We start from the raw sequence: 16,479 nt of genomic DNA, 5'->3' as shown, positions 1-16,479 counted from the left end.
TATATATATATATATATATATATATATATATATATATATATATATATATATATATATATATATATATATATATATCTTTTAAATCTTTTTATAGATTCTATTTTTTATATACGTTCTTTTTTCATATCTAGCAAAATATTTGCTCACGTTATTATGTTCTGTTTCAAAAATTTACATATTATTAACCAATAAATGTAGTTTGTTATTTAGTAGAATATAACACAATTCGCAATATGTACAATAAACATGTAATATAATAAAATAGAAAATTGATGCACTTATTTTTTATTATTTAGGGAAAATATAAATTTAACAGTATAAGCTGGCAAGTACAATAAATCGAGAAAAGGTTGACATGTGGGGAAAAAAGGGGTGTTTAAGAGTGCTCGATGGCCGGGGCCATTTTTAGACTATATTATTCTCCTTATTAAAAGGAGCTATATAGAATGTAGCCTTTTTCTTTGGTCTACCTACAGTTGGGGAGCATTATGTGTAGTCAAAATTAGACTATATAATTTTATAAACTTAAGATACAGAAAAACATTCAAATTTTAAAGCTTAAATATTTGGAAATTTTTCATAACTAACTGACGGTTAATAGCTAAAAATATGTTAAAAAATTATAGACATAAATAGATAGTTTGTTAGCCATCGAGCCTCCGTAAATTGTAGATGCGTGAATTTGCTTTTAAACTTTGATTTGACGGTAAAATAAAATTACACTAAGGCTTGCATTTGTTTTACCTGTTATTTATAACAAGCGAGCATATTCCTTTGATTCATATTTTGTTTCAAACACAAACACATTTTCACCTTGTTTTAGTTTATCCTTGCAAAGTACTATAATTGATAATTAATGGCATGTAATCGAACAAATATGATTGTATAAACTGAGACCTGTAATTAACTATTCCACAGGATATGACATACGGCATGATGAGACTGACAGCTCGTCAGCCCTTCCGTCAGTAATCTTATTGCAGAATTCTGCTGTACCGACGATAATGTACAACTAAAAAAATTAAAATATCTTTGTCAGAGAACAATTTTTTTTTTACTAAGAGTTCATCTCTTGATTAGAGTTACCCCTCTTGATAGAGAGCCAAGTTACCTCTCTTGATTTAGTTTTTAATCGCCATTAAGGTATTTGCCAATTAATAACTATTCCTAAATCAAATTGAATGTACTAATTGGGTATACATATTCTTAAACATGATAATATTTCAAAAATATATAAAACTGATTCTTAAAATGTCATTCTTACACCAATTAAACAATATAAAACACCCTTGATTTCTTGGTATATTTTTTTTTAATTTATGCAACTCAAAAGTAATAAGTTTTGTGTAAAATTCTTAAATGAACAAAATGTAAATCAAATCCAGTTTCGATGTTTTAATCGAAAAATTAAAATTGATATATTTATTTGATAAGCAATACTGATTTAGGTGTATAGGTTATCCATTTTTTAAATAACTTGATTTAGCAAGTTTTTTCTCATTATTAATAAATACATGTAAATAAATTCTATTTACTACTTAGATATTAATTAAGTTTATTCGCTTGAGATAATTCCTCATCTTGACATATAACAGTTTTACGAGTGAACCTACATCAATTATAATCATAAATTACGAAATCAATCAATTATAAAACAACAAGTTATTTGACAGTTTCACTTAATTGGTGCTTTCTTAACCGCCCAATTTAAATTACCTATTGAGTAAAACGTTAATATAATTAACTCACCATGAGTAATCTATTTTCTCACGACTATACATATTTGCTCGGTTTTATAACTGTTTTGAAAACTTTTTTTTTTTTTTTATAATTTATTTATTTTTTGAAATACAAGCATACACATAATTACACCCTCAAAAACCACACACAAACACACCAACTCACACACTCGCCATCATATTTTAAATAATAAATTTTTTTAATTGCGCTAAGCAGTGGTTACTTGCTTGAAAAAAAAAAGTAATAACAAATAACAACAAAAAACAAAAAAGTCAGGAAAAGAAAAAAACTGTTGTAAAGTTCATAATACACAAGAAAGAAAAAACAAAACATAATACAAATAATATATAGTAAGAGACAAAGAGAAAAGTTATTAGTCAAATATTTCTTTCCAACTATCCCACTGTTTTTCAAATTTATGCACTTTAGAACTTTGAATTGCAGCATATCTTTCAACATTATATTTTATCTTTAAATGACCAAGAAAACCAATTAGTGTTGGCACCTTGTTCAACATCAGACAAGAAAATAAGTATTGTTTTATAGATAGAATAATATAATTAATAACTTTGTTATGACATGTTAATGGAGCTTCACCGAACATGATATTTAATACATTAAACCCAATCCTTTCAGAAGTCTTTCTGTAAATATGAAGACTCAGTTCACTCCACAGAGTATGTATAATATCACAAGAAAAAAAAACATGGACTATGGTTTCTACATTTTTCTTACAAAATCCACAGCTGTCTAAAGACTTGATATTAATTTTTTTAAGGTAATACCCAACTGGAAGAATTCTGTGTAAAATTCTAAACTGTAACCACTGAACAGAAGAATCATGAGTTGTTTTAAAACAAATCTTAAAAACATCATTTACTGAAATATCATCAACACCATATGGAGTTAGTTCTGTCCTCCATTTATTTATAGCAGTTGGTACATCATTTTTCTCATTCAAATAGTTGTAAATAATTTTGGTACATTTTTCTGATATTAAAACAGGTTGCAAAAAAACTGGCATACATGGATTAGGAATTCTTTTTACAGAACTCCTGTCAATAGATAATAGTTTCAAATATTTAAAAATTGATGTTGTAATGCTATTATATTGCATAATACATATGTCATTGAGGTTATATATGCGTTTAAATACATCAAAAGCTAAAACATTACAATCCTCATCAAGAAAATCTTGCACTACCTTTACCCCACTTTTATACCAGGATTTATAAAAGATTGTTTTGTTGTCTACTTTTATATTAGAATTATACCATACTGGAACATTTAAAATGTTGTCTTTAATGGTTGGGTGGTTATTAATAGTTTTTATATAACATGACCAAGAATAGAGAACATCTTTCCAAAAAGCATTGTTTTCTTTATGTAGACATTCCAATACAAAAGTGTCTCCAAAATCATATAATTTCTGTAAAAAATCATGTCCATTGATGGTGTAAAAAATATCCATCCAAGGTTTATATGATTTTGTTAACCTTTTTATCCATGAACATTTAAGGGCTGTAATAAAGTTGTTTATATCCACCATTTTTATACCCCCTGAAAAATAGTCTTGTGTTATAATTGATCTCTTAACTTTATCTACCTTAGATTTCCACAAAAATTCAAAGATACATTTATATAGGTATAAAATTGTCTCCCTTTTTGGAGTAGGCAGTGAAATAAATAAATGGTTTAATTTTGGGATAAGCAAACTTTTAATAACAGTAACTCTGCCAATAGGAGTAAGAATTCTTCTTTTTATTTCTTTGACGGTAAAATAAAATTACACTAAGGCTTGCATTTGTTTTACCTGTTATTTATAACAAGCGAGCATATTCCTTTGATTCATATTTTGTTTCAAACACAAACACATTTTCACCTTGTTTTAGTTTATCCTTGCAAAGTACTATAATTGATAATTAATGGCATGTAATCGAACAAATATGATTGTATAAACTGAGACCTGTAATTAACTATTCCACAGGATATGACATACGGCATGATGAGACTGACAGCTCGTCAGCCCTTCCGTCAGTAATCTTATTGCAGAATTCTGCTGTACCGACGATAATGTACAACTAAAAAAATTAAAATATCTTTGTCAGAGAACAATTTTTTTTTTTACTAAGAGTTCATCTCTTGATTAGAGTTACCCCTCTTGATAGAGAGCCAAGTTACCTCTCTTGATTTAGTTTTTAATCGCCATTAAGGTATTTGCCAATTAATAACTATTCCTAAATCAAATTGAATGTACTAATTGGGTATACATATTCTTAAACATGATAATATTTCAAAAATATATAAAACTGATTCTTAAAATGTTATTCTTACACCAATTAAACAATATAAAACACCCTTGATTTCTTGGTATATTTTTTTTTAATTTATGCAACTCAAAAGTAATAAGTTTTGTGTAAAATTCTTAAATGAACAAAATGTAAATCAAATCCAGTTTCGATGTTTTAATCGAAAAATTAAAATTGATATATTTATTTGATAAGCAATACTGATTTAGGTGTATAGGTTATCCATTTTTTAAATAACTTGATTTAGCAAGTTTTTTCTCATTATTAATAAATACATGTAAATAAATTCTATTTACTACTTAGATATTAATTAAGTTTATTCGCTTGAGATAATTCCTCATCTTGACATATAACAGTTTTACGAGTGAACCTACATCAATTATAATCCGAAATTACGAAATCAATCAATTATAAAACAACAAGTTATTTGACAGTTTCACTTAATTGGTGCTTTCTTAACCGCCCAATTTAAATTACCTATTGAGTAAAACGTTAATATAATTAACTCACCATGAGTAATCTATTTTCTCACGACTATACATATTTGCTCGGTTTTATAACTGTTTTGAAAACTTATAAACAGCTCCAAAAATTCACCCAATGTCACAGACTGACACAAGCCGAAAAATGACGCATATTCTCTCTTGTAAGCGCTTCATGGATTTGGAAAATCTGAACAAGGCGGAACTTTACTTCGAGAAATCCAACGATCAAATAATTGCTTTGGACCGACAGCTGTTCAGACTGCAGCAAAGGTACGCAACTCTTATAAATACATAAATAAATGCAAATAGTGTGTTAGATTATAACAGATTGAAGGCGCCGTTTATTCAGATGATCACTAGTTTACCTATATATCATAAATACTCAAAATTATGTCATTTGAATTCTCACGCATAGTACTGCAGCATAGGTTAATAAAGAATTCTTCATCGTTCAATCAAACAATCAAATTGAAAAAAAGAAGATTTTAAAAATTGTTTTCTAAGTGAACTTGTAAAGTAAGATTATCTCAATCTAAAAATTGATGTTATCATAGCGAACTTGAAAAGTGATCGATATTACCGCCATTAACTTTAATTAATGTAAAATCAATGAAGAGATGAAAATATTTCATTTGAAACATTAAATTGTAAATTATAGGGTCACATACATCTTTTACAGATATTTGAAAGCAAGAGAGCAGGGATATAAGTGTTTCCGGTACTCACTGCGAATGCGCCTGGCTGTGACGGAAGCAATGAGAGACATCTATTATCAATTCGCTAAAGTCAAGGGGAGAGAAATCGTACGACTGCGACAGGCGTTGTTTGGAGAGGATATCTTGTTTGATGTGTCAGACTTAGACGACTCGGAGGAAGACTGAAGGTATGTAAAAGTATTAATATATTTTTTAAAGTGATAAAAGTTTTCCTGAATGAATAATATATATTATTAATGCGCGGATCTAAGGGGGTTGGATGTAAGTGGTGGGGCAACTGATATCCCCCCCACCCCCCGACCGCCTTGAAAACTCCCATTGTAATGTTATCGATAATAAACCCCAACTCCACGCAAACAAAATTTATTTCCTAGCATCGGACCCCCTTCTCCGGAAAAAAATTCTTGATTCACACACGAATTAATTTTAATTTATTTTATTCGTCGATTTACTTGGGAAATTTTATGTATTGAAAATCCACTCAAAATGAAAACAAACACAAATTTAAACAAGGATAAATGGAAAAGAAGAAGAAGTAACATTGTGATGATTTGGTTAATTTTGTACATGGATATTTTTGTATGAACCAGTTTTGTATATTTCCAAAACTAGACTATTAACATGTTCTTAATATATCGCTTACACACTTGTAATAATGAAATAATTAGGATGATACATTTGAAATCGTTAACCTTCACAAATGCATTTTGTAGATTACCAAGAGGAACTTGCCCTCGTGCTTCAAAAGTCTGAACATCCGATCGAGCCACCTCATCCTTCTCCCGTAACTTACATGTAGGATTCGGGACACCTCTTGTGGCTTCATATGCTAAAAGCAGTGACGATCGAGTATTGCCCAATTCCTTGTGCAACAGGAATTAAAGTATCAACGAAAATGACCGCGTGTCCGGGACGTTTTTGTAGACAATGTGTGTGAAGGAAAACATTTCTTTTCCTGAATTCTAATCTACTTGACATTTCATGCACAAAAAGTCATGAGGGAAGTAGCAGGACGAATTTTTTTGCTGGCTGGATACAACAGGATGCTAATGCAGGAATTTTGTTGCTTAATGTTGCTCAGTTGCAAGCTTTTAGGCAATCGATATATTTTTTAGAGCAGAAAATTACTAATACAGCTGAATCACATATCAAAAACAGATTAGAAACGAAAGGTATATACATTATATAAATAGTGCCTGTTTGGGAGGGTAACAGTTGAAATTGACATCCCGAGAAAACCATTGTCAACCGACGCGAAGCGTCGGTTGACAATGGTTTTCGAGGGGTGTCAATTTCAACTGTTATCCTCCCAAACAGGCACTATTTATTTTGTTATACTGAATGTCTTTTTAAAAATTTTTAAGAAAATTTTACTGCTTTTATATAGGAATATCGTGAATTCTACAGCGAACCGTACGCGCATAATTTTCGCGCATGTAACATTTTTTAATGTTACCCGTTGCCAAGTGCGTTGCTAACGCTGAGGGTAATATAAAATATTATTAACTGCGTCTTAACCAATCAGATTTCAGTATTTAACATGAAAGTATAACAAATTTTATTATTACATCTTTGAAACATTATTAATGCCAGCACAGTAAATTGTAAGCAAAGTTAGCATTTTACCGACACAGGCACTTGAGAATAGGGGTGATAAATTAAATATAGAGGGGATATAATTTTTTGTTCAAAAAGTTTGACGTTTTAAGTAATTTTACGCAATGAATGTATACATTAGATTATCAATAAATCATAAAAAGATAATTTAAAGAAAAAATGAGTAAAGTCCCGGGATCGAGATACGAGACACTTGGGGGTGGGGGATGGAGTGGGGGGAGGAAGATCGGTCCTGGCCTCAAGCACTTGTGGCTACCGAACGGTGTACATGTACTCCATAATCATATACGCTTTATTTCACACACCGGGAGGCTATCGGGAAGAATCTATGAAATATTGTTAATGAATCAGATTTTTACATTTATCTTACCATTTCCTGTAATAATTGTATTATATCTTTGTACTGTTATTAATCATCCACCTGAGGTATACAAGTCAGAGGAAAAAACAATATTACAATAAATGTACTGAAACGAAATTGTTTCTTGTTGATTTTACTAATAAGCTTAATTTTGGTATCCAGTAATTATAAGCAACGGTTACCATTTAACCTATAGTTACATGTACAGTGCATCTCTTAGGCGGATCTAAAGGGGGTTGTTGGATCAGAATCAATTCAATCTGATTATACAAAATAACATAATAAAAATACCGAATATAGGCCTCGTCGACCCCCCCCCCCCCCACCCAGTCTAGCAAACAAAAGTATCAGTTGGCTCCCCCCCCCCCCCTTTGGAAACATTTTCTCTCCCTTAAAATTGTTGAAATTGATCTTGTCAACAGGTTTGTCAATTGTGCTAAATATGCTTACATGTATATATATAGTATATGTGCAAATGAAATTCATATCATAATAAAAAAAAATGGAACATTTTCAAGTACCTATCGTATCTAAATTAGATGATGCAATGTTAAAAAATGAAATGTATGGTAGATAATAAGTATCAAATGTATTTCTCACATTTTACCTATGGTGAGAAAAATATTTAATTTTGGATAAAAGACAACCATGAATAAAAAAAACACAGAGCGTATATACATGTATACATTTAAATTGTAATTAAACTATAGAACCGTTTACATCATATGCATACTGAAAAAAATCTCTATATATAGAAAAAAAAGAAATGATTTCAAAAGCAATTAAAAACGGACGTAAGGGGAGAAAAACAATATAAAAGTATACACAATTCATTTCCCCTAAAATGGTTTTCTACCTAAAAATACGAAAACCTCTTCTAGAGATAAAAATTGTTTGTAAGCTCTGTTTGAAAACATGAAGGAAAGTCGCCTCTAACAAGTTTATACAACAGATGTATCTCGGGCACACGGTCCTTGACGAGGGAAACATTCGGAAGCAGGTAGCTCGAAAAGATGGCGATATCATCCGGAGGTTTCAGGAATGCGTCCCTTCCGTTTGTCGATGGATTCCACCACCCAGCCTAATGTTACGTCATTGTGTACACAAGGGGGACAGGAGCTTGGTGACAGAGTAGTGTTGTCATGGTTTTGTAAGTGTAAGGCAGTTAGTGAAGCAGTTCTATCTGTGTCATGATAACTACATGTATGACTGCATGAAAAAAAAACAACTATATACCGAGTGCGTCTAATTACATTAGTTTTCTGTTACTGTAAGGATTACCAAGTGGAAAACTATGAAAATTCAAGCTTCGGTTCTGGAGTTTTCAACATTTCTGGTAAGATACTAGTAGATGTAATTTGACGATACATTTTTTTAAAATTTTTAAATTATTGAATGAAGTGCAAAATTATGAATACTCTAGAAATTAAAATGAGCAAAATAAATATGATCCATGCAAGCTACTGCAAACTGTACTAGTTTGGCTCATACAATCTTTTTATACAAATGAATTGTGTTTTTGATATAAAAAAAGGATGCAAAGGGCTATATTAGGAATGCAATAGTATAGACACCATTATCACATCTAGTAACAATGAACAGTATTTGTCTATTTTTTTATTAATGGTGTCAGTTTTGAATGAAAGAAGGAAAAAAGATATACATTATCGTAATAATTGAATGTATTAAATAGCAAATTAAATGTGTTCAATATTATTTCTAATTAATTGAACAAATATTAAAATTAAAAAAAACACCTTCTTTTAACAATATTTCAACTCAAGATCTTATATCATAGCTGCATGTATACAGTTAAATTTTGGTGTCCATGCTTAAAGGTATAACATGTACAAGTTCGTATACATGTATGTTCTTATGAAAAGTGACTATTCTGCCCAAAAAATATTTTGTAACACTTACTTCCATTCTTACAAAATAGATAGATGAATAGATACGTTGCAACATATTTCTGACCAGCTTGTGTATTGAGTAAATTGTAACTATATGCATACATGTAACGAGAGAGAGAGAGAGAGAGAGAGAGAGAGAGAGAGAGAGAGAGAGAGAGAGAGAGAGAGAGAGAGAGAGTTTAATCAAGAGAAAAAGAGTGTGATAGTGAAAAAGGAAGAAATTATTTGACGAAGAGTAACACAGTTGGTTTTAATAGAAACTAGATGCATATATTTACTTTGGAGTTTCCTCCCGTCGAGTGTTGAACATTTATGAACAGGTACATGTAGGAGGGGACATTTGCAAAACTGCATGATAATTTCAATGTTTTAGAATACATGTATTCGGTGAAACATACACATCGCTGAGTAGTTCATTTACTGAAAATTGCGGATATCTTTTTACAAAAAAAAAATCCTAAAAATGTCTTTCAAATTAATTAACATACAGAAAATTCAACAAAAAGAAATTTTTTAATACATGTCACAAAAGGCAGGACAATCTTTTATTTTTTAGTATTACGTCTCTGTTCTGTCTGGGGGGTTTTAAGTATTAAAAATGATGTTTATGGTTAAAAGTTTGTTTTCCCCTACGAAAAAGAAATACAGAGATAACACTATAAAAAATATACCATATAGACTTAGACCAATAGGATCAAGGAATATATAGATAGCATGAAGAGACAGAGAGAATATTTACAGACTAAGAGCTAAAGGTTAAAAGTCACTATTTCTCACTGTTTACGAGACAGAGGACGACGTTGGATGTAAACTTACACACGATCATCAAAAGTTAATCTCTCCGTTATCTGACGTAACTGATCCGAGCAGACGACCGCGTTTTCAGCAGACGACAGACTATCAAACTTAATTAGGATCAAACGAAAGCGATTTCGTCAGGTAGATTTCCAACATACGGAAATTCTCGCCTGTTTTGTAAACACAGTTTGTCATCATCCCGATAAAGGCGGTAAGGTTAAAACCGCTTATTTCCTGAACGAAAACTCCCACTACCCAAATCTACTTTTTTTTCTAAAATTCATTTATTCTCTATCTTTAAAAAAATCATTAAATGGTACAAATATACACAATTGTATCTTTATAACATTTTCAAGCATACATGTGCAAACAAAGAAAAATTAAAGATGTTTTATCAAAAAACAAACGAAATATATTCACACACAATTCTAGTTTTGTGAAAATATAAATTATACACAATTTTGTAAATGTCTTACAGCCTTTTGATGTTGTTGTTTTTAAATTGTAAATAACGCGCTAATATTTAGTATATTTGGTAGATACTGATATCATTAATTCAAAAAAAATTTCCTGTTACATGTACATGTAAGTAGATTTAATTAAAATCCTCACCACAGACTTAACCAATATGTTAAAAAATCTTATGAACGTGAAAAGTAAAGGAAATGTGCTAAGATTAGATGTTTACTAAAAAGAAAAATAGTTAAGTTGTGTATGGACTGTCTCATTTTTCTCTTTTGGGGCATTTTAACCGATTACATTTATGTTCTCCTAAAAAGAAATTCTCTGTTGGAAATGCAAAGGTTTCTATTTTTTAATGCTGTTGTTTGATGCCGAGATTTCGACAACATTGAATCATAATCAATAATGAACATATTTAGAATGGAAGTGATTTAACAATCAGTACTAAATGATTTTAATTCTACATTTATGTTTGATATTCTAAAGAAGAAAAATATTATTAAGAGTTCTTTCAAAGCCATGGCTGCTCGTAAATATCAGACAAAAACAAAATATCTGGGAAGTTGATTTCCATATACATGTATAAAGGAATATGGGGTGTGACTATCTATCTTTTATAATTTCTTTTTACGAGTTTGAATGATTTCCCCAATCCAAATCTTAATATTTACATTATTATATTCATTATTGACGTTGTCTTTTGTTAAATATGCAGCTAGTAATGAAACTGATAATTATTAAAACTATGTATGATTTTTACGTGAAAATAGGGTGTATATCACACTCTACTTTTGTGAATTGTTCTTGTTCACGATGTCGCACATTGTGGCGAAACATCTAATTTGTATATTCTTAATGTTTGATTGGAACGATTTCGAGCAAAAGAAACATTAGTATAATAATACTAGTATTCAAAGAAACATTAACAATTGAATGATTATTTCCGGAGAATCTTCAGGATAGATAGATGTACGAATATTACGTAGCTATATATATTAATTGTCTTTGCAGATTTTTTCTACATTCCATGCTGTCAGAGCAATTAACTTAAAAAGTCCTCCAAAAAACCTCAGTGACGCATCCAGCCATTTTGGCCTACTCATCGGTAACACATTCACCAATGATTCATTGGGCAACGCGGGTCACGTGATCATACCAGTCTTTTATCACACAAAAACGTCACTTCCGCCTACGAGCAAATCAACAAGAACTGTTACCAAAACAACATTGACAACTGATAAATTAACATCGAAAAATCCGACAAGCTCTAATATAGGACAACAGGGACAGTCTGAGATATCACGTGGCCCCATCAATACAAACAGCAATAGTAGTTTAAACAACAGTGACAAAAACAATAGCATCGTTGTTAGTGGTACAGACCATTTTAGCAACCTTAATGCTAAAACCACAAGCAGTAGTAAAACAACAACAGTAAAACAGAAGACAAATCCGCTATCTTACTCAAAAACGGTCGTACAGATGACAACAGCTCTTCCCGCGACGAAAAAAGCAACGGGTTACAATGCTGACAAAAAGACCGAGCAAAATAGAGAACAAACAACCGGAACAATTACTCTGAAACCGAAATCTACAACATCAAAAAACACAACACCTACATCGACAACATCGCAAATAACAACCCCAAAAGCAACACAAATAGTGACAACAACCTTAAAGACAACAAATATATTTACATCAACTCCATCAACTACAAAAACTCCAACAACCGTAATAATACCGACAACCAAAACGTCATCAACAGCCACAACAACACAGACATCCACAAAAACAACAACAACTCCAGCACCAACAACTTCACAAACAACAAAAACAACAACAACACCAGCACCGACAACTCCACCGACAACAAAACCGACAACATCACCATCACTTACAACAAAACTACGTACAACAGAATTAAGGACAACAGCTTCAAAGACAACGACAGTATTTAATCAAAGATCTACAAACAACATATTAAGTAATGATAGTGCTAAGAAATACAATGAAAGCTTGGCTTCTACGACAAAAAGGACAGGAACACAGACAATGCCGAGTTTGTCTCCATCGAACTTTGTTAAAATAAGCAGCAGTGGTGTAACTGTAAACAAAGATGGCGGGAATACTGATTCAACAACGGCTTCCTTATCGACATCAAAATCTTTCACAAACAACAAAGAATTTACTACAAAGCGCCATTCCACAAACATTGCTTCAACAGCCAAGATTAATCAAAACACATTCCCCACAAATTCGACAGAAGCCGAAAGACCAACCACAGCGGCGGAAACGCTTTCTGAAGAGCCAAGCCAATCAGATGGCGACAAATACTGGCCAGTTGCCATGGCGATAACGATCGGTGTTCCCTCGATCATTGTGATTGGAGTGACCATCTCCGTGATAAACCGGAAGAGGTTAGCATTGTATAAAAGAAAGAAACGCTTTCGTAGCAGCCCCGGCATGGTACCCTGAATGTTGTAAATGAATCTATTTTTCTGAGATTCAGGTAATGATGAAAAAATATCCTTGGTCAGGCTTTGCTCGAGCGGTGTTTCTTTGGCTGTATGCATATACCAACTTTTGCTTTATATACCTCTTAGTGCTTTGGTTATTGTCGTGGCATAAGCTTTATATTTTGTACCAGTAGATCTATTTCTATTTTTTAAAGTTTAAATCTACCAGACAAGTAGAATACAACTATGTAAAAATATGATACTCGGGTGAGTAATAAAATACAAGCACACATATATTTAAATAAAAAACTGAATAATGTAAAAGAAGCTGCATGTGCATCTCTCAAACGTTTCAGATTAAGTTTTACATGAATTACACAACACAAAACTTCATTTATTTAATATACATGTATAAATGCATTGAAATAACTGTTGTACACAAAAAAAACAAGGACGATAATCGAAATATAAATGGTGTACTCTCATAGCTCACATTATAGTGCAGTACTAAGGAATACTATTCATACCACACAGAAGACCTATTATATTCTTTTTTATGAAGAATAGTTTCAAAGATACGTGTACTTTGAAACTCGTGAAATAGATACGATGTACTCTTATACAGGTAGCTTTTTTTAAAAAGGCAGCAATATTACACATAGAATATGTTGTATTGAAAGATAATAAAGTGTTTCTTGATACAATGAAAGTCATAAATGAGCGATGTACCCTCATGCTGGGTGTGGCTTTAAAGTGCATTACTAGGGATAATTTATACCGTAAGGTGTGTTTTTTATGAAATGAAAAAAAGTAAACAATTTCATTTTATGCATTTGTCGATCATCAATTGAGATTTATACATCTTTTATATTATTTTTTAAATTAATTCGATATTAATAATAAAACCCAGTACTAGTAACTTTAAAACATTCATTTTCGGATAATCAACGATATTGATAAAAAGGCAATGGCACACCAAAACTGATACATTTGCTAAATCTTTGTCTGTCTCTGCCTATAAAATAGATTATGGTGTTATAAACGAACAACCAAACATGCAAACAAACAAACAAGCAAAAAAGCAAATACATTTTGATCAGTCGGATGTAATATGCACAAAATTAAAAAAGAAATAATCACATTTTGACGAACAGTTCTATTTTGTGATCCTTCAAAATAAAATGTTGCTCTTCTATTGAATACAATCGTCATGATAATGTATTTACAATGTACCTTCGGTGTCGCTTTGCCGACAGTTTTGCTTCGAAAACAGTCAGTAACAAACGAAATACGTACTTAGAACCATTTTAACAAGAGCTTGGACTTTGGGTAGTTGTGTAAAACAGCAATGTCATGTAGGCCTGTCTATTTCATTGCTTGCCACTCAGCCATAAATTGCTCTTTGAAATCAACAAGATTTGTCTGGCTTTTGCGCTATGACTACGCAATAGGTGCATATTTCGCATGAAACTGCGTCATTTTATTTTGTTTTGACGCAAGAAACAGATAGCTACGTCCAACCGAAATTCCAAGGTCTTGTTAAAATGGTTCTATAATGTTTTGCTACTCACCGTCTACAGAAAAACAAAAGGCAGTCACGTGATGTGTTTTAGCGAGTGACAAAGTCTCTTCTTAGTCAGAGGCAAAACAATTTTTTTTTCTATCTTGCAAAATAAAAATAAATACAACAATATGGCGATTAAACCACCAGGCGTTATTAACAATTTTATAATGTGTCTATATACATGTACAGTATTTCTTCTTATAGCATTACTATAAATATATTACTCATTCTCTCTCTTCATATTACAAATCACTACTTAGTTAAACTTCGCTTCTTCTTTTTTTTTCATCACATTTTATCATATTTGCAGAACGTTGGAGAGAGCCCACAGTACTTTGCTGAATGGTTACATCACTCCTCCAGTAGAGTATGAAGTGTAGAGCCGAGAGAACATCTGCATCACGTGATGGAGCAACGCCATCTTTCGAGCCTCGTTTTCATTCGAGATTTTGAAATGCACCAAACGCAGTTTTTTTTTCAGACATTGATATCTCTACTTGATGTAGAACATTTTCTTTTTTATCATTTATGTATTACATTATAAAATTACAAATGTCACATCAATTATATTGCACTTCATTGTCCCATTTACGGTGATTTTTTGTTATGTAGCTAAGAACTTTCATTATACACTGAAAACTTTAACTGAGTTTACCGAACATACCAAGAAACAAAATTGAATATTTTACTTTGACTAGATTTATTTTAATTTCAGCTTTTGAACTATGATAGCTTTTAACGCTACTTAAACTCTGCGTGTAATATTATACAAAATGTTTAATGAAATAAAGAAGATTTCTGATATTTTGTTTTAATTATTACATTTTAAAATTTTTATCATGATTATCTTAAATTTTTTAGAAAGTAAAAAAAAAAAGATGCAACAAAACACGACGACATACGTCATCGGAAGTAGATGATTAAAAAAAAACCCCAACGGTCGACCTTTCCGATTGCTGGTTATGGTTGATTTATCATTGAAGATAATCAGCCATTTATGGGAAAATGATGATATACTACTATATCTCACAAAAAATATATTTTAAAACCAAAATGACCCTAAATATATTACACGATACTTTAAGCTATGAACGATATTCATAATTATGTATTTATAATATAGGTTATCGGATCATTAAGGACTGTTGCTGATGCACCAATAGCACTTGCACTAAAAGGCTTCGCTTTGTCATTTCTTCAAAGTGAACTAAACTCACAGGCTTTTTTTTCTCTAAACAATCAAAGATCATTGAAGATCTGGTATCAGTCGTAAGTTACTGCGATCAAATGTAAACATCTAAAGATTAAGTTATGGCTATACAATGTATACATGTATACAGCACCTACGCGGCCCTACAATGGTGATGATATATGCTGATACTGCAGTCTACGATAATTCTTATCTAAAATAGTTGGTCTTTGTCCCTTGTTTTGAAAATGACGCAAACACAATCTTGTTGCTGTGATAAAGAAAGAGGGGGATAGATAAGAGAGAGAGAGAGAGAGAGAGAGAGAGAGAGAGAGAGAGAGAGAGAGAGAGAGAGAGAGAGAGAGAGAGAGAGAGAGAGAGAGATTGAGAGAGAGAGAGAGAGAGAGAGAGAGAGAGAGACTTCGATTATTATCGTTTCTGATAAGAAATCTTCAGCCCTCTGGATTTGTGCTAGTAGGAGGGAGCTGGAAATGATGTGTAAAGAATTATGTGGTGGGTGAATGCATGTACTAGAATGGTTTCGGAGAATATGTGACGTCATTGTTATGTCCTCAAGAGCTACATGCTGCACTAAGTGGACAATATAGCGCCGTTTGACTTATCTTATGGACTACATGTAATTATGTTCGGAGAATTGGTGACGTCAAAATGATATTGTAAGGAGCTTCAAGCTGTTGCTGCCGAGTGGACTCTGGTACTGAATGACTTAATCTTGTACATACATTCCACCTGTCAGCAGGCATTCCAAGGGACTACTGAGTATCTAGTACTTTAAGCTTGTCAGAGGGCATATGAGAACATCCTTGACAGTAGATTAGATTATATGGAGATTTGATTTATCAAAATTAAAA

At 31.7% G+C, this 16,479-nt stretch overlaps 1 protein-coding gene across 2 annotated transcripts; it reads left to right on the top strand.

Moving 5' to 3' along the window:
- The first annotated feature begins 8,268 nt into the window (after positions 1-8,268).
- Positions 8,269-15,222, top strand: LOC128164346 (uncharacterized). Of its 2 annotated transcripts, none has more exons than XM_052828141.1 (3): positions 8,269-8,564; positions 11,410-12,815; positions 14,729-15,222. In XM_052828141.1, exons 1-3 carry the CDS (start codon positions 8,523-8,525, stop codon positions 14,796-14,798), a joined length of 1,518 nt encoding a protein of 505 aa, XP_052684101.1. In that variant the 5' UTR covers positions 8,269-8,522; the 3' UTR covers positions 14,799-15,222. The 2 variants fall into 2 exon arrangements, with proteins under 2 accessions (XP_052684101.1, XP_052684102.1); XM_052828142.1 differs by having other exon boundaries at positions 8,306-8,564; positions 11,410-12,907.
- Positions 15,223-16,479: the final 1,257 nt, after the last annotated feature.

This window comes from Crassostrea angulata, chromosome 9, assembly GCF_025612915.1.
Source record: "Crassostrea angulata isolate pt1a10 chromosome 9, ASM2561291v2, whole genome shotgun sequence".
Classification (NCBI taxonomy): domain Eukaryota; kingdom Metazoa; phylum Mollusca; class Bivalvia; order Ostreida; family Ostreidae; genus Magallana; species Magallana angulata.
Note: the sequence above shows the minus strand (reverse complement) of the source record. Positions and strands in the feature narration are given on the sequence as shown.

Bases quoted from the DNA above. Each gene is read 5' to 3' on its own strand.
- LOC128164346 (XM_052828141.1), top strand. From the start codon at position 8,523: ATGAAAATTCAAGCTTCGGTTCTGGAGTTTTCAACATTTCTG. The intron at 8,565-11,409 runs GTAAGATACTAG...TTGTCTTTGCAG, and splicing joins TGGAGTTTTCAACATTTCTG to ATTTTTTCTACATTCCATGC. The intron at 12,816-14,728 runs GTTAGCATTGTA...TCATATTTGCAG, and splicing joins TCCGTGATAAACCGGAAGAG to AACGTTGGAGAGAGCCCACA.